Genomic DNA, 24,337 nt, shown 5'->3' with positions numbered 1-24,337 from the left:
CCCCAAGGTTCCAGGTCGCTCACAAGGTTAAAAAGAGGGAGAGGTTGGGGCTGGTACTTAAGCTTCTGTTAGGTTGCAGTCGGATGGATTCTATTAGATAGGTTGGTCAATAGTTTAACAACAAATGGTCACTCCTGCAGTGTTTTTTTTTTTTTTTTTTTGTCTCATCCCGTCCCGCGGCCATTCAGTCCTAAATAAACACAGAGGCTTATGTTAATCACAAAGTGTTTGGTTGCTGGCTCAGGCTTCTTTTGGCTAGCTCTCTCTTAATTATTAGCCCATTTCTGTTAATAGCCGTATGTCCACGTGATCTTGGCTTTCTGGTGATGCCCAAGGTTCCTTCTTCCTGGGCAGCTACAGGGCATCTCCCTGACTCCGCCTACTGCCTTCCACTATCCCTGTTTGGATTTCCTGCCTGGCTACATCCTGCCTGTCCATGCACTGAACCATCAACCAATATGAGAGACATCTATTCATAGCATACAGAAGGACAATCCCTTGTCACTCTTCCATAAGAAAGATTTTACTTTTTAACCCCTTTAAAAGTTATTCACCTGTTTTTAGTTTTCATTGCGTATATTCATTGTACACAACACTTTTACATAAGGACACATCCATGTAAGTATATATCATATGTTACCACATTCCCCCTAGAATAAAGTACAGAGGCCAGTTCCTCACCAATGAAAGTGAAACTACCACGTGACTCAGTGACAGCATTCCTGAGTGCTTAAACAAAGGACTCTAAGTCAGCACACCACAGAGACCCTTCATGCCAGTGTTTATGGCAGCAGCATTGCAATAGCTAAGGTCTGGAGCCAACACAAGTGTCTACGGATGGAAAAACGGATTAAGGAAGTGTGATATGCATACATGCATAGGTATATATGCATATATATAAACACGCACAATGTACAAGTTTTTCTTTGCATTTTTTTTTGTTTTTTGAGACAGGGTTTCTTTCTTTCTCTATCTCTTTCTTTTTTGGGGGGGTTTTCGAGACAGGGTTTCTCTGTGGCTTTGGAGGCTGTCCTGGCACTCGCTCTGTAGAGCAGGCCGGCCTCGAACTCACAGAGATCTGCCTGCTTTAGCCTCCCGAGTGCTGGGATTAAAGGCGTGCGCCACCAATGCCCGGCTTTTGCATATCTTTTAAAATTCAATTCAAAGTAAGATAGTACATTTCTAAAATGACTTTAGATATTGTTCAAAATGTAGACTTGACAAATTTTCAGTTCATGGTGCCATGGCATGCCCATAAAGAAATAATTTGTATGAGAATAACACACAAAAGTATCCTCACAGGTGAATTCTTAAATATTATTTTTTGATATATAAGCTACTAAGATGAGCATTTTCTTTTGCCAAAGATTTGAGTGCAAAAAGCATTCTGCACGGTAAGTACTGCAATATTTATGGAAAAGATACATGTGTGTGTGTGTGTGTGTGTGTGTGTGTCAATTTAAATTCATTGTGTGTAGTGATGAATACAGAAAGTCAATAAAACAATAATAAAAAATTAAACTGAGAACTGAAACATAATACTGCACTTGTGTACTGGCAATGTCCTTGACATAAGTTTGACTTTCCTGAGAGGAGAGAACCTCATTTGAGAAAATGCCTTTGTAAGACTGGGCTGTAAGCAAGCCTGTAGGGCACGTTCTTCATTAGTGATGAAGGAGATCCCAGCTCATGACAGGGGCTGCCACCCTGGGCTGCTGATCCTGGATTCTATAAGAAAGCAGGTTGAGCATGCCCGGGGAAGGAAGCCAATATGCAGCTCCCCTCCGTGGCCTCTGCATCAGCTCCTGCCTCCAGGGTCCCGCCCTGCTTGAGTTCCTGCACTGATGTCCCTGTTACCTGGAAGCGGAAGTGAAAGAAACCCCGTCATCCCCAAGCTGCTTCTGGTCATGGTGTTTCATTACAGCAATGGAAACCCTAAGACAACTTGCTAAACTTACTTGCTTACTTCACCATAGTTTTCCTTTCTTGCTCGGTGTATGTATACAAGACTACGTATAAATAAACACAACCTACTGTTTACAGAGAGACATACCTGTTAGTTTGGTTGTAAAATTAGACCAGATTCCACGCTATGACTTTTAAAATGAAGATTAGATGCACGGTGCGTTGTCTAATTACAGTGTATCAAACAATAGACTTTTTCAGCATTAGAAAAGAGTGAAGTGTGTTGTCTGCAGGAAAATGAATGCACCTGGGAATAATAGTATTAAGTGAATCAAATCAGTATCAGAAAGCAAATGTCGGGTTTTCTCTCAGTTGTGGTTCCTAGATTTTGTAGATATAAAATCATGTAAGTTTATTTTAAGAAAAACTTGTGTAAGATGTCTCCACAAGAGCCTTTGCTTGGCACTTCTGGGTCTAAATCAGCATTTGTCTGGATTCCACACAGATAATGAAAAGCAAATTAAATGTTAAAGGTTTTTATTTCTCTGGGGACTTCAGATGGTAGATGGCTAAAACTGAATTTCCTTTGTGATTTTTAGAAGTTCTATTGAGTGACGAGACTATGTGCTGTCTTTCACCATAAAAACAAGTCATTTCACATGTTATATGTGACTGAGAAAACATTCAATTCGGGACATTTTGAAAAATTTAAATTAGAATTCAAGTGGTAGGGCTAATACAGCAGATTATGCAAGCAGGTTTATGGGCTGGCTTGGCTACCGCTGTAGATGTTATCTGGGGTTGAATGTATCAGTCAATCTTTTTAATGCTCAGACTCATCTGGGAACATTGGTTAATATGTACACTCACGGCTCAAGCTTTTGTACACTGAATCAGAATTCTAGGAAATGAGACCTAGCCATTCTTAGGAAGAGTTACGAAGAGGACTTCTGGGGATTCTGTATGTGATTTAAACTCTGCTTAGCTTTGGGTGTCCACCTAGCTGTGGTGCTGTTCTCAACTGTACTCTTTGAGGCTAGCCACGCCCCAGAACCTGCTCATGTCCAAGCTGAGTAAAGTTAAACAACTCTAGAGGTCAGGAGTTTGCAAGCTCAAGCTGACGGGTGCAGAATTTAATGAGATCTGAGCTGTTGCCCCTATGGGCTAATTATTTGACTTGCTCCTTGGCTAGGCCTCTGCTAGCAGTTTTACTAATCAGGAAGTAATGAGAAGGTGTGGGCGAGTCTCCCCCCACATGCATGGGGCCCCCCTCTTATTGGGTGAGCTTCAAGGTGGCCCAGCCCTTCATGATTCTTAGTCCAATGGGAATGGCAATAGTCATGAAGACCAGTGTTTAATGTGCCTGCTACAGCAAATGCAGTCAACAGCGGCTGTCATTAGAGACTAATAACAGGACAAAGGATCTCATTGGTGGGCCCACAGGCACAGCCCTTGGGGATTAGCGACTGTGGTCAGTGGGCCTATCAGGACCTGCCACACTCCAGGGAATATTTTGCTTTGAGATTTTACTTCTGGAACTTCCCGTAGCTGTTTCAGCAGGAAGAGAAGTGATAGTTCCACCCCCCCCCCCCGACACTCCAGTCTCCTCATTCATTTTTTTTCTTCCATCTCTCCCCAATCAGAATGGTTATCTCTTTCCTGCTTGTGTTCCTTTTTCCCCCGTCATCACTCGAGTGAGAAGTTCACGTTTTGTCCCGATTCTCAGTGATGGTTCCTCTCGGCGATCTGGCTGAATCCCCCGGACCGCCACTCATTCCCCAGTTTCTTTTGGTGGAGCCAAGGATCGCACCCAGGGCCTTGTGCATGCCAGGCCCATGCTCTACCGCTCAACCACACGCCCAGAAGCCCCCAGACTTGTTCTGATTTTAAGGCAGCCCAAGAGGGTTAGGTGTCTATAAGCTGAAGTATCTTACTGTTCAGTATAAGGCACAGATCGTGGAAACGGTGAAGGCAAGACGCTCTCGGATAAAGAAGCAAAGTACACGAACAGCTGATTCATCAGAATACACCAGGGAAAGGTCCAATTCCATTATCTGTTTTAAAACAGATGAAAGTAACAACTCTTCAAATCTGTGAAGCCCCAAGTCAATTTTAAATAGCACGATTTGCATCTACCAGAGTGTGTCAAAACCCAGTTGGCTCGACAGAATTGAGTATTTCCAACAGTCCTGCCAAGGAGCACAGAGCTAGGTGACCAAAGTTGCAACCCCTTCTGCTCTTCTGTTGGTGTGAGAAACAAAAACATGGCCAAGAGCAACCTGAGAAGGAAAGGGAGGGGTGTGGCTTCACGTCCTCTTCATAGTCACTTCCTGAGGGAAGTCAGGGCAGGAACAGAGGTAAGAACCTTGGAGGAGCGCTGCTTACCCGTTTGAGTTTTAATGCAACCCAGGCTCATCTGCCCAAGATGGCACCATCCAAAGCGGGCTGGACCCTCCCACATCAGTGAATCAAGAAAATGCCCAGGCTTGCCCAGTCAGTAGAGCTTCCCTTTTCTCAGATGACTCCAGCTTGTGTCAAGCTGACGAAAACTAACCAACCCTCTTACTTCACACTAAGGAACACCGTTTAAGGAGATATTTCTAAATTGAAATGATAAATGTGACAATATTTACCATAGCATTATAGAGGGACTCAGGAACTTGGAGCTATCATATAGATCCACAGTGAAATAAAGTCAACTATTGGAGAGCCCCCCCCCCGTCAGATGGCTGTGGAAATCTCTACAGAGAAAAGATAGCATGGGAATGTTTATAGGAAATTGGAAAGGATGCACAGAACCAAATTTCTCTGTTCATTTCAAATATATACGAATGAGCACACCTGTGTAAAACCGTTTATATGAACAGCAGAAGGAAATAAGAGTTAATAATGCTAGAGTAAGAATGATGGTGACTCATTTTTATTTTTATTAGCATATCTTTATTGCAGAGATGCTCAATTTCTCTCCCATTTCATACAAGTTGTTTGTGTCTATTTGTGCAACTTATTTTTTTCCGTGTTACACGGGCTAATCCACATTGGTGGCCCGAATGCCTGCCTTTCTATGGCAGCTATGGAATTAGTACTGAGCTACCCTGTCTTGTAATATTTCCTAAATGTTTCCCCTTAAGTTTCCTGGACACCAGAGAAATTCAGATTCTTGCTAGATTTATCTTTTGTGTCTTTGCCTCTTTTGGGAGCTCTTTTTTATCTTGTCTGGTCCAAACAATTTACAGCTAGAATTGATTTGCTTTCCATGTCGTATGTTTTAGACAATGGACCGTGCCTGGGGTACAGAAAGCCAAACCAGCCCTACAGATGGATATCCTACAAACAGGCAAGTCTAGCTCCTGCTTTAGGAAATGCCTTTGCTGATGTGTCATGGGCTTATTTGGTCTTTTTGATCTTGGCATTTTCTCCCTGACCCTTATTTTCTCTCCTAGGTGTCTGATCGAGCAGAGTACCTGGGCTCCTGTCTTTTGCATAAAGGATACAAGCCATCGCAGGACCAATTTGTTGGCATCTTTGCTCAAAATAGGCCAGAGGTACCATGTTGATGCTAACTAAATGAAATTATATGCCCGACACGGCATCCTGACACTTGCTGATGACTTTCCAATGCTACTTAAAGATCCCGTATTACTCTTCTAGTCGAAGAAGAGTAATATATCCCTGCCAAATGTCCACTGCTCCAGTCTGAGTGGTTGGACCTGCATTTCCTACCTCTGTGTGGATCATTTTACATCAGTCTGGTCTTCATATGAGGGAATTAAAGACAGTCTGAGAGACGACTGAATAAAGTCTTGCAGGTGTTGAAGAGCAGGATGACTCAGTGTTAGAGCTAGACTTTCTGCTTTATACTTGACCCGGTGAACCAGGGCATCCATTGAGTCTGGCTGGTCCCCATCTTTCCACAGTGAGCCGCAAGCAGGTGCTACACACTAAGATGGTTGGAAATGACCTTATTCCCAAGTTACAATAAAATCATTGGCCCCAGCATCCTCAGGAAGAGATTTTGTCGAGGTCCATGCATTTGCTAGGGCCAGTTGCTTTAGTTAGATGTACACCACTATGGGTGCTTCAGTAGGAGCAAGCGACCTTTCTCTGGGAGCTCCAAGTGAAGCCTGAGATTAAGGTACCTGCAGCTGTTTCTCCTAACGCATCTCCCACCGATGTGCAGGTGGCTGTCTTCTCATCATGCTCTCACTCTGTCTCTCCTCTGCACACATGCGTCCCTGGGGTATCTTCTTCCCCGTATTCTTATGTCCGTATTCAGCTTCACAGTCATACTGATGGTTAGGGCTTCAACATGAATTTTGGTGAAAGGGACATACAGATCAACCTGTAAGATCTACGCTGTTTTAAGGCCAATTGTTAGAATTAAATTTAAATTATTATTTAAATGTCCCTTATAGCAGGATCAGTGGTAGTCCCTATGGCTATTCCTAGAGTTTTTTTTTTTTAAACATAAACATGTCAACTAAATATTTGTTAGCTGAATGTCTGAATCAGTGTTTTCAAAGTCATCTTCTGGGTCTTAACCTGAACTTTCTCTCCGCAGTGGGTCATCGCTGAGTTGGCCTGTTACACATATTCCATGGTAGCTGTTCCCCTGTACGACACTTTGGGAGCAGAAGCCATCATATATGTTATCAATAAGGGTAAAACTTTGCTATTACATTATAACTTTATTCTTTCTTAATGAGGAGTAATTCTTCAATTTGGTTCCCTTCTTTTCTTTCTCTTTTCTTATTTTTCTGCTATCACAGTACTTAGGATATCATTTACATGGAAACTACAAAAGTTCCTATGAGACCAAGATATGCTCAGATAAGAGGTTCAGCGAAATCATTTAAGATGGTGTAGGGGAGTAGCATGCTCAGAGACAGGACTACTTTAAACACCTGGAATAAAAGTCTGCATACAGTAGGCCTGCCTAAGTCTCAGGGTCTATTTCCTGTCCTTTGAAAGCTTAAGTCAGGATAGCTAAGCAGTGTGCACCAACATGTATGTGAATATGTAGACTGCCATTGTTGGAGAAACATATCCAAGTTCCACTGGCAAGCAGCATCCCTGTCACATGTCCCAGGGAGTGTTTTTTTTTTTTTTTTTTGTCTCTGGATTGGTAGACCGAGCAGATTTGTTTGAATAGCAGATGCTCCAGCAATTTTCTATTTGTGAGGATGAGAATCAGAAAATGATGGCATTTAGAATCCTAAAGCTTTATCTACTAAACACTCCCGTCTGTCCCCTGCTTCCTCTTGGGTTATCTGCTCTGCAGAGCACATCAGCAGGAATGAGCCCCAACAGAAAGTGTTTGAATGAGTTTTCTTAAACAAAGTGATTTGCATAATTCTAGAAAATAGAATGTGTCAGCAGCATTAAAAGGGTGGGGCTTGTATTTTATTTAGATTGATTTTTTTCCTTTTCTTCTTTATAATTAATAGAGTATTTCAGCTTGAACTCTGTGAATCTAACTCACGGGTGTAATCTCATTCAGGGGCCTATTGGGTTTGGCTTTAAAAAATCCCCTCCTCCCTTTGCAAAGTTGTCATGTATTTAGCAGAGTAGGTTGGTGACCTCTGGCTTGGCTTTTGCTTTTTAGCCGATATCCCTGTGGTCATCTGTGATACGCCCCAAAAAGCGACGCTGCTAATTGAAAATGTAGAGAAGGGCCTCACGCCAGGCCTGAAGACAGTCATCCTCATGGACCCCTTTGATGCCAACCTGGCGGAAAGAGGAGCCAAGAGTGGGATTGAGTTACTATCCCTGCCTGATGCTGAGGTATGAGTCAAACATGTCCTGCAGCTTGTAACTGATTTATCGTTATGCATAGCTGGCAGGGCATCCACACGAAAGCATGTGGGCTGTTGTCCAGGGAAGTCATACAAGGCATAAGTCAGTAGACTCAGACCCTTGAAGAACCATCTCTTCAAGATGACTACAAAACTCAAGACATAGATGGATAGCTCCCTGGGCTGGCTGTATACTCCTCTGAGTAGAGAATGTCTGGATAGGGAGAACTCAAGGATGGTTATAAATCTGGCTCCTGATGCAGGTTGCCTGGTCCACATTCTAGCTCTTCATCTGTTTGGAAGTGCATCTCTCCCTAGCTATAAACAGTGGGTTAAGATGGCTCTGATCTCATAGATATGTCCGCAAGAGCTAAATGAATTAGGGTGTGTGTGTGTGTGTGTGTGTGTGTGTGTCTCTCTCTCTCTCTCTCTCTCTCTCTGTGTGTGTGTGTGTGTGTGTGTGTGTGTGTGTGTGTGTGTGTGAACTGCTCAGCAAAGTGATTGACACAGTGTAGATCCTGGCATGTTCACGATTCACGTCATCCAAGAAAGGTGTTAGTCATGGTCTTAGATGACTGGACCTGGAGAGAATGGTGAGAAGTTAGGGCATTTGAGATTGCCTTCTTTAGATTAATGTTCTTGAGTAACCTTCTGCTCCTATCTGGTCCTCCCATTATCCTTCAACACTGGCTATGGACCCAATCCAGGTTGGAAATTAGGAAGTTGGGAACAGGGAAAGAGAGCTGAGCTTGTCATAAGTTTATCCATCCTCAACAACTCTTTCTTCTTCTTGATTTTCTGTGCATGTAGAATCTAGGCAAAGAGAACTTCAAAAAGCCAGTGGTAAGTGCTCTTCCTCAATTTGAGTTTTGTAAAAGTCTATTCTCAGCTCATGGCAGACTAACACTCCTGTGCTTCTCGTCCAGCCTCCAAACCCAGAAAACCTAAGTGTTGTCTGCTTCACCAGTGGAACTACAGGTCAGTGCCTGTGAGACCTTGACAAAGCTCCCAGGGAACGGGAAACAAGGCTCAAGTCCCTGGAGCATACCCTGCCACTAGCCCTGCTTACAACCCGAGGCATTTATGAGTGGATTCCCAGATAGAAAAACAGAAGCATAAGAGATAGATTCCATTGAATACATATGGCTATGTTCACATGCTATGGATTTCAGCAGTCTTAAAGACCGTGTCAAAATGTCAGCTCTACCCTTCCACTGTGTCTATCAGACATATCACTGGGAGAGTTTCAAAAAACACACACCACTGAGATGGTTGTGTCCTTATTCAACAACATTTAGTAGAAGGTTTAGTTGTGTTTATTGTGGTCCATTCTAATATGCCTGGTTTATGAAGTTTATTAGCAGTATTGTTAGATAATCCTAGGTATAAAGTCTTAAACATGTAAATGACACAAGAAGGGTTTGTTTGTAATCTTTTTGACTGGTGTCATCTGAGATTGCGACTGTACCGTATCATAAGAGGTCAACAATATAATAAGTGTAGGATTTCCGGGGCCATGAATCATTGCTAAGCAGAGACATATACAAATCCAGAAAGCTACAGCAAGAGGACACACTTTTGTCTCTAGAATGGAATCAAATTGAAAACAGCTTCTTTTAAGGCCCAGCTTGACCGATTAGCCACACTAAGGGTCTTTCTTTTTGCCTCTGATTTCCTACAGGTGACCCCAAAGGAGCTATGATAACCCATCAGAATGTTGTTTCAAACATGGCTGCTTTCCTCAGATTGCTGGAGGTCAGTGGTCAGTCAAAAAACGAGGCCCTCACTAAAATGTGAATCAGCTGTTAAGATTTTTAATTAAGGAATTTAGATGGAGCACAAGTGGGAAAATTCAGTTAAAAGTCTACTATTTTTTCTCATTACTGTGAAAAAAAATACCCAATATAAGTTGCTTAAGGGAGGAAGGGCTTGTTTTGGCTTAACGTTTGCGGAGTTGACAGTCCAGCATGAAGGAGAAGGCTTGATGCCACTCGGCTTCATTTGTGAGGTGTGCGCAACTGGGATCTCTTATATCTTGGTGGGTCCAGAGTCCATAGACAGGAAGTGGGGCTGGGCCTTAGACCTTAAGACAAGCCCCAAGTAATCCACTTCCTCCAGTGAGGCTCCGCCTCCTAAAAGCTCTACAGCCTTAGGAAAGAGCAGTACTACCTGAGGACCAAACTGTTTAAACACATGCGCCTACAGGGCCTTTTGCATGTAAGCTGCAACAGGTATGAAAAACACTGACGTGGTCTTTAGGACTCCATATCAAGCCTCAGTCTTTTAGGATCCATGTTATTCCCTGTACTCCACGTAGTTCAACGCAGCTAATGGTTACAGAACATAAGGGAGTTGTGGGATACAAGGAGTACACAGGGAGGCGTTTGTATGCTATGGATTTTAAGATGATGCCAAAATGTCAAGTTTTATTTATTTATTTTTATCTACCCTACCACTGTCTCAATTAGATGGGATGGTTTCAGTCAGCCAGGCTTACTCAGAGGAGAGTGAGAGTGGTAGTTCTAAGTCGCTATTGGAAGAGAAGCTTAGCTTTGACTGCTGTTCCTGTGTTCCCTCTTCTACAGCCTATCTTCCAACCCACTCCCGAGGACGTGACCATATCCTATCTTCCCTTGGCCCACATGTTTGAGAGGGTTGTTCAGGTGAGTGTCCTGCGTGCCTTGTGTGTAGGAAAGGGGGCTTCTGACTTGTTGGTCCTACATTTATTTAAAAGCCAGTACAGCCCTTTCTCTAGTGAATCAAACACAGGCATGCCATTGCATCCTGTGTTGAAATCATGGTAGCGCCCCGACTTCCTGAGAGCCTTCGTGCAGAAACTCTGCGTACCTAAGGAGGCTAATACTTGCTCCTGACTTGACACAGTGCATACTGTCTGTCTTTCCTTAATCCTGAGGCGACTCACCAGACATTGTGTCTTCTTTCATACTTCTTGTTGGTTAGCATTTTGAGAGGGTCCAGGGTTAGACAAAAAGTGTCCACAGAGGGACCAGGGAAGGAACATGTGACCCAGACCAAGGGCCAGCTGTCCCCAAGGAGCATTGGTACTTCCCACTCGAATGTGTAAGGGCAGCTGTCCCCAAGGAGCATTGGTACCTCCCACTTGAGTGTGTAAGGGCCAGCTGTCACCAAGGAGCATTGGTGCCTCCTACTTGAATGGGTAAGGTGGTATTGCCAGGCACAATGTGTGTCCCTGTTGGGAATGGTCTACAAATTTGCGGCCATTCTAAAACTGATTTGAGAACAAAAGAAGCGCTGAGCTTTCAAAACCACAGGTGCTGTGAGTGGAAGGTCTTTCCACTCTCTCTGCCCAAGTATCTCTTTATTCAGGATGTGATTGGCTGATACATAAAATGCCACAGTGATTGTAACAAAACTTTTCGTATATTTTAGCATTTCTCAAATTGGGATGGTCTTAACTGAAGGCATTTTTTCTTTCTATTTTAACTAGCAGAGGAGATTCTTAGTACCACCGATGAGTGTGTCTTTTGGAGGATGGTATCTTAGGCCGGCACACAGAGCTGTGGTGGAGCCTTAGGGCGGGACCCAGGGTCTCCCAGTTTGTTATCTGTCTTGCCACCTCAACAGTAATACGTTTCCATCCTTTATTGGGAGGAGCATCTCAGAGATACCAAGGCATCTGGGTTGGTAGGAAGCAGGGGTTAGGCCAAGGGAAATGCCCATGGATTTCTGCTTACTTTCTTAATTCCGTTAGAGATAAGCTCTGCCTACAGTGATCTGTGGCTCTGAGCCCTGTCTCCTATCTTGTTTCAGGCTGTCATATTTTCCTGTGGAGGCAAAGTTGGGTTCTTCCAAGGAGACATCCGGTTGCTACCTGACGACATGAAGGTTTTGAAACCCACCGTGTTCCCCACGGTGCCTCGACTCCTTAACAGGGTCTATGATAAGGTATGAGCCCTGTGCCGTCGGGACTGTTCTGAGATGCTCTGGGGGCTGCATCCCGACAGCATTAATTCTACCTCTGTCCCAGCCCCAGCAAGTATTGACGTAAGCCAAGTTATGCCACAGGCCTGGAACCCAAGGATATGATGCCGTTACTCATATGCCTTGGGCCTCACCTCTCCTTCTGATATTGCCATTCAGTCTTACCAGAGGCCAAACTGAGCTGTAGTGAGAATGAACAGTGCTCTAGAACACAGATGACGTACAGATGCTGGAAGCATTGTTGGCAATTCTCCCAGCCCCTCCTCAGACTGTGGGATCGTTATGGTGATTGCTATGGTTCTAGTTTGTATTACTGAACCTTTTTTTGTTTTTGAGAGGACATATTTTGAAATATTAACACATGATAAACAACTTGAACGTGGAGCATACTTGGTAAAATGGAGATCTTTATTAGATGAGTTTCCAGTCATAGCTTTTCGCTAGTGACGTCAGGAGTGGGTAGTCCTGGGACTGTTAAAGGCGAGCAGTTTGTGGTTAAGGAGCATCGGGCCAGCATGAAGTAGACAGCATTTCATGTGTCTGAGAATCAGATGGAAAGACACGGCTAAATGATGTCACAAGCCTGAGCAGACTCTCACAGCCTGGACCACAGCCTGAACTGGGGCGATGAGGATGAAGAGCCATTGCCTGTTCGGGGCCTGTAAGTAGAAGTACAAACCAGGAGAGGCGCCTGGAAGAACTCCCATGTCCATGAGTGCGACGTTCAGTATGGAAAGGCCCTTGCTAAACGTTGGAGTACAGGTTAGGCTTTAATTTAGAAAATACTAGAAGTTTCTGTGGGTGTTCTTCTCACAGAGGAGTGTAGTTGATAGACCAGAGTCACAATGAGAACATGGAAAATAATAACGGATTTGGGAAAGTGATATCAAATGTGTAAGCCCAAAGGGGAGGATTATGCCAGTAGGGATTTTGGTTGGATTTTGTGAGGGACGAAAGGACATTTCTTGTAAAGACGGTCATTCTCCAGATTTGGAGGACATGTAAATGTCACTGAAGCTCAGGGGAGGAGAGGTGACACTAAGTTTAAAAGGCTCCCAAGCCTGTCTCTGGGCTACTAGATCAAAAGCCACAGGGTGGCCATGCCCACTGCATGATTTCTTTTCTGATTTTTTAACCAGTGGTGGTGGCAGCCATCTTTTTTGATTTTTTTATCTGGGTTGTTGAAGTTGTTTCCCAGGGACCAGGAGTCTGCGAGGTCAGGGACTATGCATTATGTGGTGACTTCACTTGTTTCAGAGTGTGGCCATGGTTCTGTTTCACTGCCTGGGGGGCCAGCCTCCAGAAATGCAGGGCTCAATGGAGTCAGCGTACTGTGACTTTTATCTGAGGGGCTATGGGAAAAGACACTCACACTCTTGGTGGTTTCCTTCAGACCTATTCTTTAATCTTTTGCATTCTCTCTCTGTATTCTCTATTTTTACATCTCTCCAGAAATGTCACTCCTCTCTCTCTTGATTTTTTCCTTCTTCCCCTACCTTTATTCTTCCTTATTCTCTCATTCTTGATGTTTTCCATCTTATTTTTTCTTTTACAGCTTATGTACCCCAGCAAAAATTTTCAAGCAACATAAAAATTACAATGTGGTTACATTCTATTTTTCAAGTGAATGACTACAATGAATATAAGTTTTAAAAAAAAGCCAGCATGTTTTCCATATCCCTTAACATAATTAAACATTTTACATATTATAGGTGAAAAACAAATTATCCCAAGAACCCACATACATCCATACCCAAACATCTTGTTACAGATTGACAGAAGTGAGGTATCCTTCTCATCAATTGTTTTACTGGCAGGCTGGATACTGCAGTGATAACGAAAGAACCAATCATGTTATTACTTAACCTTGAAATGCAGTCTTAGAGGAATCGCAAACCTAAACTTTTATACAGGAACAACAGTCAGCTCTAACTTTGAATCTTTAATGTGCGTACCCACTCATCAGTAGTTTTTAATATCAGGAGGCTGAGGGCAGAAATGGGGATGAGGAATTAAACATCACCTTGGTCATCACCCAATCCTAGCAAGAGAGGCGTGTCTGCTGATGGTAATTGGGCTGCTTTGCTCTTGTTCCCTGACCTTAAGGAGTTCATCATTCAACTATGTGCCTTTCTAAACCTTTAGATTGTCTTCTTGGGTTTTTCACCTTTAAAGCTATTTGACAAAAACATCTAGTCTAACCTTGTTATTTTTGAACTTTTGTTGCAGCTATGATGCACCCCCAAATCTGTGAACACATCTCCTAACACTAAGATTAAAGAATTTCAACTAGCTGGGCTTCTGTGACTCAACTGTTTTTCTTAATCATTAACCTAAGCCACTGTCTATGCTGCTCCTCAATAGAAGCTTGTGTGTCCCAGCTGGGTGACACCTCCTGGTTTTATTTTTTATCCTCGGCAGCTCCCGCTTTATCAAAGGCAGGGGCAACATTTCATCCTACCTTTACATAAGTTAATTTTTTCCACTAAACTAACCTCTGTCACAATCCCTTACTATATTTATTTAAACCTCAGTCATCAAAATCTTACTTAAACTAACACAGTTATTGTATAAAATCATGGCTTCAGTTAACCAGGACAGCTTAGGAGGAAATCATCTTCATACTAACCCACAGGTAAAAATGCCCAGAAGAACGGGGAGTTTCCACCAGATAAACACACTACATTACAGGCCGTGGGGAACTTCCCCACACCCATTCACACCATGCCGGGTACCGGAGAAAGAGGACAGCGGCAAACAGGAAAAAGCATGGCAGAAGCAGAAGACATCCTATCCGATATTCGTCCATCAGGGTGTTTGCCTCTAGGTGGGCTGACGCCTTGCATATCATCCTCCAGGTACAAAATGAAGCCAAGACACCCTTGAAGAGGTTCTTGTTGAACCTGGCCATCATGAGTAAATTCAACGAAGTGAAAAATGGCATCAGTCGACGGAACAGTTTGTGGGACAAGCTCGTCTTCTCAAAGATCCAAGTAAGCTGAGCGGGTCCTGGGCACCAGGGCTGGCTGCCACTCAGCATCCTCCTCTCGTCTCAGGTTTCGGGGACACCCTGACTAGAGATCGTCTTTGTGCCTCTTTGCCTGTGTGTGTACATGTGTGTGTTTGGGCATGGGTGGTGGTGGAAAGCCTGTGCCACGGTGTATGTGTGGGGTTCAGAGGACAACTCAGGTATCAAGCCTCACCTACCTTGTCTAAGACTGGATCTCTCCTGTTCACACGGGGCTACTAGTTGGCCTGATAACTTCTAGGGTTCTCTTGTACTCACTTCCCATCTGGTCATAGGGGAGAGTTGGGATTACAGGTGTGCGCCAGGGCATCCACCTTTGAGTTAGCTCTGAGTGTGTGGACTCCGGTTTTCATGCTTGCATAGCAGGTGCTGCCTTACCCACTGGGCCACCTCCCCGGCCCTGCTGCTACCTTTTGAGATCACTCTTGTGCCACTAAAGCGTAGTGAGAAAGCATAAAACAGTTTTAATGTAGGTGTTAGCGTTCTCTATTATTGTCTTAATCTGTTTTGTTGAGTTTGTAAGTGATATGAACAAAAAGAAGAACACAGATCTCCCAGGCACGTTGGCGATTTAAGTGATTTTTTTTTCTCTAGAGTGTCAGGCTACAGTGTAAATGCTTATAAGCCAACCAAGTCAGAGAGCTGGGTGTGTGACTTCACCCATTTTGCAGTAGAGGAAAATGAAGCCAGGAGCAGGGGCTCAACAGCTCTTTTTTGTTTCCACCAAACAGAACAGCCTGGGTGGGAAGGTTCGCCTCATGATCACCGGAGCTGCCCCCATCTCCACTTCTGTCTTGACATTCTTCCGGGCTGCAATGGGATGTCCGGTAAGATTTCACATTGACATCAGTGGTGCACACCATTCGAATAAAAATAAAGTCGTAAATGAAAAGTGCTTACACAAATTACCCAACCCTACTACTCACATCTTCATGTGTCAACTCTAGGAATCTTTACACACACGGGGTCAGTGTTCCAGTACACCCATGGCCTCCTGTTTCACTCACTGTACTCCTTACCCAAGAGTGGTTAGCAGTATCTGATGGCCTCCTGTTGGCTGGTATCAGTCTGGTGATGGGTGACTATTGGTAGACATTTCTGCCCACAGCCACAGCACTGTGTGGCAGTCAGGACAAATGAAAAGTTTTGGTTCTCCTCTTTCACCATGTGAGTCTCAAGGGTGGAATTTAGATCCTCATGTTTGGGAATAAGTGCCTTTACCTGTCTTGCCAATCTTGCCTAATACGTGTTTACATCACCAAACTTTCAGGCTGGTCTTGTCCTTTTTCATACATTCAGGTAATACTTGAAGTATCATTCCCCACACACTTGCCGAAAAAAATTTTCAGCCAGTTAGTTGCCTCTAAATGGAATATTTCATTTCATGCTGTTTCTTTTATTAATACCAAGCTTTTCTTCTCTGCCCATGGACACTTGCATTTCTTCCACGAGCTCCTTACGGAAAACAAGCTGCATTGCCTATTTCTAAGAGTTCTGCATACATTTAAAATTAATCTCTGCTATGTTAGACATTTTTTTGTAGTCCATCTTTTCTCTTTTGCCTTTTTTTTTAGCTATATAAAAAAGTCAATTGAAGCATGTTTTTCTATTATGTTTTTTTAATTGCCAAGACAGGCTTTTCTTTTTTTCCTTTTAAAATTTTTTGTTGCTTTTTGTTTAAATAATTTAACAGCTTTTAATTTTATATAAATGGGTGTTCTCCTACATGCCTGCTGGCCTTAGGGGCTTGTTACTGCATCCCTTGAAACTGGTTACAGATGGTTTTGAGCTGCTGGGAACCTAACATAGATCTTTTGCAAGAGTAGCCAGTGCTCTTAACTTCTGAGATATCTCTCCAGCTCCTATAAACTTTTCTAATCCCTGAGATTTCTTGAAACTGTCTGTGCCCACACTTGTGATTTTCTGGGTTTACATGTTTTCATTTATGCTTCACCCCCCTGAAATGTACAGATCTGGCTGTGGGTATTTTCTCTCCGATTCCAGTGGAGTACCAAGTTTGCTGATGCTGCCAGCCATGTATCACAAACACAACAGAGAACAGATTCGGGCTTACCCTCACAGAGAGCATCCCCCATATATGTGCCCAGTATCGAAAGGCTGGTACCAGTCAGTGACAGGTCTTTGGGGCTTTCAAACTGCCACCCTCTTGGCCACTCTTAGTACCTTTCTTTCTTTTCAGTCCCAAAGACTAATAGAAAGTTCTGCTTCCAACCCCTTCCCAGAGATATCTTCTCAGCATCTCTCTTTATCTCTACCAACCCTGCCGATTGCAGGCCACACCTCTGACTGCAGTAGTCTATCATCTTGCTTCCAGCCACCAGCCTTTCTTTGGTCAAGATGATCTTCTCTCTGTGAGGGTTAGCAACTATAGTACTGTGCCCACTGCCTGCCTTATAGTTGAAAACGTACAGGGACTCAGCTAGCCCCATCAGTTACACAAGGTCTGTGATTGCTTTTATGTTACACCGGCAGAGTTAAGCTGTTGAGACAGAGGCTAGATGTCTCCCAAAGCACAGAATATTTCATCTTGCCCTATGCACAGAGTTTGCGGACCTCGGTCTCTATCAAGGTTCCGGCTCTTCCCTCAAGAAGCACACCATTGTTTCTTGTTTCCTTTGGAGGTGCTCTATTGCCCAGGCTAAGTCCAATGGCCACTGGGCTGTCTATCAATTAGTCAATAATTTGCATTTCCCACATACCTGCTGGGTCACAGTTCTCATGTAGGTTTCTGTACTTTGGTTTGTTTCTGAATGCTCTTGTTCCATAATGAAGCCCCAGTTGTGAAGAACTAGCAGCTGGGTATGTTTTCAAGATTTCACAAAACTATCTCCAGCTCTTGTTGCTATAGCCTGCTTACCTGCCTTGGTCATAAGGCATGGCCAGCCATCCTTTATCTTAAGTCTCAAAGCTGTTCTTTGGTTTCCCAGGTGTTTGAAGCTTATGGCCAAACAGAATGCACAGCTGGATGTACAATTACGTCACCCGGGGACTGGTCGGCAGGTGGGTTTTCCACCTCCTGGTTGGGAGAAGGCTTCTAACTGAACCATGGTCTGGGCATTTAGATAATTTTGGACAAATGTGTACGTGGCAAACTCAAGTCCTGTTCCCATTCTTAGAATCAATCCCATAAGCACCTGGGAAACACTCTTGTTTTATAGTTGCTTAGCCTGGAATGTCTGGTATGTTTTAGGTCATGTCGGGACTCCAGTGGCTTGCAATTTTGTGAAGCTGGAAGACGTGGCTGACATGAACTACTTTTCAGTGAACAACGAAGGCGAGGTGGGTAGGTCATGCCCAGCACTCAGATAATCACAGTGGGGAGCTTAGTCCAGAGGGCACATAGCTGTGGGCTTAGGTTTGACTCAAGTTTCAGGAAGGAATACAAGATCAGCGGGCTGCGTTTTCCTACAGTGAGTACCGAAAGAGCCTCCACACTGTAGTGGAAGCCACCAAGTGAACTGGGTCCGAGCAGGTGTTTCCTAAGGTACAAGTAGCACTCACTTCTATTGCCTTCCTCCCTTTACTGTCTGGGACACAGATCTGCATCAAAGGCAACAATGTGTTCCAAGGCTACCTAAAGGACCCGGAGAAGACCCAGGAAGCACTGGACAAGGATGGCTGGCTTCACACTGGAGACATTGGTCGCTGGCTTCCAGTGGGTATTTCTCTGTAACTTCTAGGAGTCTCCGCTATGGGACTGGGGAGAATAATCTACTTGTTGCAAGAGGGATAAGCATGTGAACTTAACCGGCTGGGTCAGCTGTAGGGAAATAGCTCCGTGGTCTCCTTTTGTGTGATTTCCTTCAAGTATAAAGAGAGGAGAGTGCCAACTGAAGACCCTAGATTGGGAATCGGGAGATCTATGCTCTAGTCCTAGCTCTCTTATGGACTGATGGTGTAAAATCCAGAAAAAATTGGCTGACGTGTGATTAGAAGATGCCAACTCTAGTCTTCCCTCTAGGCCAGAGCACTTACCTGGTTTTGACCACATGTTACGGAATACACCAAAAAGTGAACCAACTGAAAGGCTCTCTTCTTTCCATATTTCTTGTCAAATATAACACGTACAGCATAGGTAGTGGTACCGATGGTGTGTCTAGACACAACCCTAAAGTGGGATACTTTAGTGTTAGATCATCCTGGACCTCAGAGTTGACATGATTTCCTTGGCAATGGAAAAGGCTGGTTCATGACCAGGGAAAAATTAAGTGACTTCTCTAGGAAAGAGGTGGATAAATGTAGTATTCTTTTCCATTTCCCTGAACCCTTTTTGTCCTACATTTCTCGAGGTAGAAATTGTTTGACAGCTTCATGCACCTACAACTTTTTTCTATTGTGTGTTTCAAAGGAGTGTTTTCTTTTTTTGTCTAATTAATTCATGGGGAAATATCAAAACTGAGGAATGAGAATTCTAAACGATGTGTTTACACAGGCTAATGTAGATGGAAGTTTCTGTCCTGCCAGGTCCTGCAGCCGTTTAGTCCCAATAAAACACAGAGGCATATGTTAATTATAAACTGTTTGGCCTATTGCTCAGGCTTATTACTAACAAACTCTTACAACTTAAATTAACAGATAATTCTTATCTATGTTTAGCTACATAGCTTGGTACCTTTTCTTAGTATGGCATTCTCATTTTGCTTCCTCTGCATCTGGTTGGTGACTGTATCCCTGCCTGTCCTCTTTCCAGAATTCTCCTAGGCTGGTAGCCCTGCCTATACTTCCTGCCTGGCTACTGGCCAATCAGCATTTTATTAAACCAATATGAGTGGCAAATCTTTCCAGTGAACAAGATTATCCCACATCTAATGTCTGCCTCTCACTGACCTTCAGCCTTCTCTGTGGCAGTCACAGAGACTGTTTTATAGCTTAGCTTCCTGGTAAACAATTGGTAGTAGTTGCTGCCAATCTCATGTTTTCTCAAAACTCCTACGGAGGAATTTTTCAAGGGTTTGCTTCCTTGTGTATTTTTTTTTTTTATCTACTAAGATTAGGGGAATGAGGCTATAACTAGCTTGTCAAACACCTTTTTTTGTTTTTGTTTTTTCGAGACAGGGTTTCTCTTTGTAGATCTAGCTGTCCTGGAACTAGTTCTGTGTAGACCAGGCTGACCTCGAACTCACAGAGATCCACTTGCTTCTGCCTTTTGAGTGTTGGGATTAAAGGTGTGCGCCACCACCACGAGCCTCAAACACCTTCTTGCTCATTATTCAAGATTTAAGAGAGATTCAGAAGGCTTGACTAGGAAGAACACTTGAATACGAAGATTCCCAAAGACACACAGTCCTCATGATATACTTTAACGGTTAGGTTTAATGTGTTTGTTTAATCAGTGGCCCCTGCTCTAAGTCTAGGATGCAAGCAGTAGATACGGCTCCCCACATGGGTGATAAAAGGCTGCTTATTATTTATCAGTTTCAGTATAAAGCCCTACTTATGGTGTGATCATGTGGGCTGTGCTTGCTCCGTGTCCCAGTTCTACAGTTCAAATCCCTAAGAAGATAAGCTCCTCAGAGAAACTAAGTTCAGGGAAACGCAGCAGCGAATGACCTGTGATGGTGGTTAGGGCCCTGCCAGCTCTACTCCTGTGCTAACAAGCCCAATTATTGACTGGCTTGGTCAGCAGCAGGCAACTGTTTCAGCCTGAATTTAACAGGAAGTAAACATGGCAGGGAGAGCAAAATCATTAATTAAGCAGTTTAGTAAAAGATAACGCCTCCATTTCTCAGAGTTCTTGAGATGGAGCTGGAAATAAGTTACTGGAAACTGAGAGCTGCAGAATATCTTCACTAAATGAGGCCGCCATTCGCATAACCCAGCAGGCCCCTGGGACTTTCCCTGAGGCTTGCTGGTTGGCTTTCTGTGGACAGGCTTTGTGGAAGCCACTTCTTATTTCTCCAAAGCCAAGAGAGAGAAACAACAGAAAATCTCTAGAGTAATCATTTTAAATAAGGACAGTGCCTGTGGCTTTCCCACCTTCCTACTGACACCATCTCCAAGGCTTCAACACAGATGCCTTTATCTGCCTCATACAGAATGGAACTCTGAAGATCATTGACCGGAAGAAGAATATCTTCAAGTTGGCGCAAGGAGAATACATTGCTCCAGAGAAGATAGAAAATGTTTACACCAGGAGCAGACCAGTATTGCAAGTTTTTATCCATGGGGAGAGCTTACGGGTAACACACCAGTTTCAGGGATGGCCTATGTTGGTTGGATCTCATAGTCATAGGACATTTGTATAGCTGTGTCCCGATAAGACAGCCCAGCTTACGACTACAAAACTACATTCTGAACCATAAACATCCATGAAATAATTTGTTGGGATTACTAAAACAACTATTTTAAGAGATGGCTTTCACCTCACACGGCTTTGTGCTCGGGACCCTTGGTGTCCCCTCTGAGGAGCTCCTCTGTCACGTGTCCTTTATATACTGCACTTCAAACCGGTTTTGTAGGGGTTGGGAATGGTGAGTTTCAACACAGATTGCTCAGGATTCTTGGAGCTTAATGACAACTGCTCTTTGAAGAGTCAGTTGTGTCTAGAACACCTTTGCAGTGGAGTGCGGAGTGGAAGACTGTATGGTGTAGAAAACTAAGCACCAGGTGAGTCCGGATGTCTGGCCTGTTATAATAATCCATATTCCTTCCCGCAGTCGTTCCTGGTAGGAGTAGTGGTTCCTGATCCCGATTCGCTTCCCTCATTTGCAGCCAAGATTGGGGTGAAGGGATCCTTTGAAGAACTGTGCCAAAACCAAGTAAGCATGGCTCAAAATGTTGTCCAAGTAAGCATGGCTGAGAACTGCTCATCAAGTAAGCGTGGCCATTGAATGAGTCCTCATGGCCGGCTGTGGCAGGGAGGAGGCCCAACCTGGGCTCTCTGAGCCTCCTCCCTGGAGGTAACCGCACCCTAGATGGGATGGACTTAATAGTTTTATTAGACTGAAAAACAGAACGGAGAAAGTAAAACACAAATTGCTGTTTTCTGTTTTGTGCTGCTTGGGAGAGAAAACAGTGTAGAAGAGACTGAAAAAGTGCCATAGAGACAACCTGTTAGCCTCGGGGTTGGCCTTTCCCGTTGCCGGTTTCCTTTGGTGAATGCAAAGTACATGGCCTGCTTCAACGTATTTTTTTTTTGTATCTCAATTTTATCCATATCTTTTAGGCATTGCCAGTTAGTTTTTGCCTCGCCTTCCATTTAAGCCTCCTTAGACATACCTGCTCTAAGTGACGTTTTTTCATTTTAGAGTGTAAAGGAAGCTATTTTACAAGACTTGCAGAAAATTGGGAAAGACGGTGGCCTGAAATCCTTTGAACAGGTCTGTACTGTTGATGTCCTCCTGATCCCTCAAGTGCCACTAGAGAGTTGAAAGCTCCCAGTTATATTGGTTTCAAGCCTTTTAACTTCCATGGGACTTTCGGTTTATAGTTATGTGTTCTGTCCCCTTTGCTGTCTGTTTTTCATTCTTCCTATTCCATTTATCCAAATGTCCAGTACGGCTCAGTTGGTAGAGTGCTTACCCAGCATGCATTGGTTAACCTCCAGTGCTGCATGAGCCATACGTGGTGGGGGATACTGGTGACCTCAGCACTGCTCAGGTGGGGGAGGGGGATCAGAGGATCATGATGATCCTCAGCTATACAGTGACCTGGACTACAGAAGGCATCCTCTCAGGAGGGACATGGGTCTGTGTCTTTTCCTTCATGGGGTGAAATAAACATTGCAGTGCATGGAGGGGTTGGGGGCACTTTGCTGATGAATTGCCAACAATCGACATGTGTCCACCTTCCAGGTCAAAGGCATCCTTGTCCACCCAGAGCCATTCTCCATCGAAAATGGGCTTTTGACGCCAACCCTGAAAGCGAAACGAGTGGAGCTCGCCAAATTCTTCCAGACCCAAATCAAGAGCCTCTATGAGAGTATCCAGGAGTAGGGTAAGGCGTGCACTGCAGGGGGACTCCAAGAAGCCAAAGCATGCATTCAAGCCTGTCCCTCCTTTTATCTTTTCCTCATTCCTGTTATCTACTGAACTCTCAAGCTGTGAGATAGTGGCCAAGAATAAAAGCCCACTCCTCCCAGCTTAGCCTTGGCTGACATTTTAGGTCTTAGGGCTACTTAATCAACATGCTGTTCTTCAGGGTCCCAGCTTTTGTTCTGTTACGATCGTCATTCCAGTGCCATCTTGACTACTGATCACTAGTTCTAGAGCCCTGGGGACCCTCTAGGTAGTCTCCTTGCTTCATAAGGTCCCTGCTGGCCAGCAGCTCAGCACTTCCACGAGTGCTAAGCACTAACAGTGCTTCTCAGCCTTCCTTAATGCTGTGACTTCAATACAGTTCTTCAAGTTGTGGTGACCCCAACCATAAATTTCATTGCTACGTCATAACTGTACTATTGCTACTGTTATGAATTTTAACATTTAAGTATTTGATATGTGATCTCCAAGGGAGTCATGATCCACAGGTTGAGAACTGCCGCTCTAACAGATCAAGAGATTTTTACTTGATAATTCTTGTTTTTCAATTGCTCCATGAAACTAATTTGAATTTTAACCTGTCACTTACACTAATCCTATTTATGAGACAACTTCTACACACTTCTGCGTACATCAACGCTTATGCAATGAAGGGGCAAGGTGGTATAACAAAGCGTTGCTTCTGGCTCCTAGACAGACTTCTGAGTTGGGAATATTAAACATGACAGTGTCTAAGGAGACTGCTGTTCTAAAGTGTTATGTGCAGTGGCAGCTTTTGATACTGTCTGTGTCCCTACAGTTTGCTGAGCTGGAAGCTATGGCCAGTGAACTTTTCCAGTAAATGAGGCAAGCAACGAGCTACTCTCCTGCACTGCGAACAGAGGTCTGTGGACGAGCATGAAGCTTGAACTGAAAGCCTGTCTTCTGTGAAGGGACCTCCGGCTCTTTCTCCCTGGACTCCAATTCCTGCAGTATCTTATTGCCATATAGCATGTGGTGCCTCTACTTGTAAATGTCAAATCTTTGGAATAAACTATTGCAGATATTTACGTTGTGCTTGCTATCCTGTGGATTGTGATGAGAAGCAGTGCTAAACAGGAATCAGTAAAAAAATCAGCCGATTTCTTACATTTTGGCTGTACACTAGAGTCACTTGATTTGAAAATATGACTGGGCACTTCTCTGGGATCCCTGAGTTACATAGCTCTGTAGCCAGATGTGGTGACACACACCTACAATGAGAACATTCAGGAGGCCAAGGCAGGATTGCTGCAGGTCTGAGGCTAGTTTGAGCTACATAATGAGACTCTATCTCAAAATCAAATATACTGCCCGGGATTGTTATGAGGTCCTCGGATGAGTCTAGCATGCAGCAAACTTGGGAAGACTAATAGGCCCGGCTTCTCTTGTCCTATCGCACAGTTCAGAGTAATAAACCTGTAAGGCAGAGTTATGCTCCAAGCATGCTCACATTGTTGCCTTTACTTTGTTGTATGGCTCTCTCACTCTCTTCTTAGATAGGGTCTCACGATAGCCCTGAGTAGCCTAGAACTTTCTATGTAGACCAGGCTGGCCTATAATTCAGATCCACCAGCCTCTGCAGTGCTGAGATTAAAGGTGTGCCACCAGAGCTGGCTGTTGTACTATAG

At 43.9% G+C, this 24,337-nt stretch overlaps 1 protein-coding gene across 4 annotated transcripts in view; it reads left to right on the top strand.

Annotated features, from left to right (window-relative positions):
• Positions 1-23,733, top strand: part of Acsl5 (acyl-CoA synthetase long chain family member 5) — a 44,058-nt gene extending 20,325 nt beyond the window's left edge. For all 4 annotated transcript variants that reach the window (XM_040742680.1, XM_040742684.1, XM_040742699.1 and 1 more), the window contains 19 exons: positions 5,178-5,242; positions 5,349-5,450; positions 6,467-6,566; positions 7,511-7,689; positions 8,511-8,543; positions 8,627-8,678; positions 9,382-9,455; positions 10,286-10,363; positions 11,493-11,627; positions 14,522-14,656; positions 15,423-15,518; positions 17,640-17,712; positions 17,903-17,991; positions 18,251-18,367; positions 20,748-20,891; positions 21,369-21,470; positions 21,960-22,031; positions 22,506-22,647; positions 23,488-23,733. In XM_040742680.1, the coding sequence (XP_040598614.1) occupies positions 5,178-5,242; positions 5,349-5,450; positions 6,467-6,566; positions 7,511-7,689; positions 8,511-8,543; positions 8,627-8,678; positions 9,382-9,455; positions 10,286-10,363; positions 11,493-11,627; positions 14,522-14,656; positions 15,423-15,518; positions 17,640-17,712; positions 17,903-17,991; positions 18,251-18,367; positions 20,748-20,891; positions 21,369-21,470; positions 21,960-22,031; positions 22,506-22,646 (1,787 nt within the window). In that variant the 3' untranslated portion in view covers position 22,647; positions 23,488-23,733. The remainder of the gene's footprint in view (positions 1-5,177; positions 5,243-5,348; positions 5,451-6,466; positions 6,567-7,510; positions 7,690-8,510; positions 8,544-8,626; positions 8,679-9,381; positions 9,456-10,285; positions 10,364-11,492; positions 11,628-14,521; positions 14,657-15,422; positions 15,519-17,639; positions 17,713-17,902; positions 17,992-18,250; positions 18,368-20,747; positions 20,892-21,368; positions 21,471-21,959; positions 22,032-22,505; positions 22,648-23,487) is intronic.
• The last annotated feature ends 604 nt before the right edge of the window (positions 23,734-24,337 follow it).

The sequence above is a fragment of the Mesocricetus auratus genome, unplaced genomic scaffold, assembly GCF_017639785.1.
Source record: "Mesocricetus auratus isolate SY011 unplaced genomic scaffold, BCM_Maur_2.0 Super-Scaffold_4256, whole genome shotgun sequence".
In the NCBI taxonomy this organism is placed as follows: Eukaryota; Metazoa; Chordata; class Mammalia; order Rodentia; family Cricetidae; genus Mesocricetus; species Mesocricetus auratus.
Note: the sequence above shows the minus strand (reverse complement) of the source record. Positions and strands in the feature narration are given on the sequence as shown.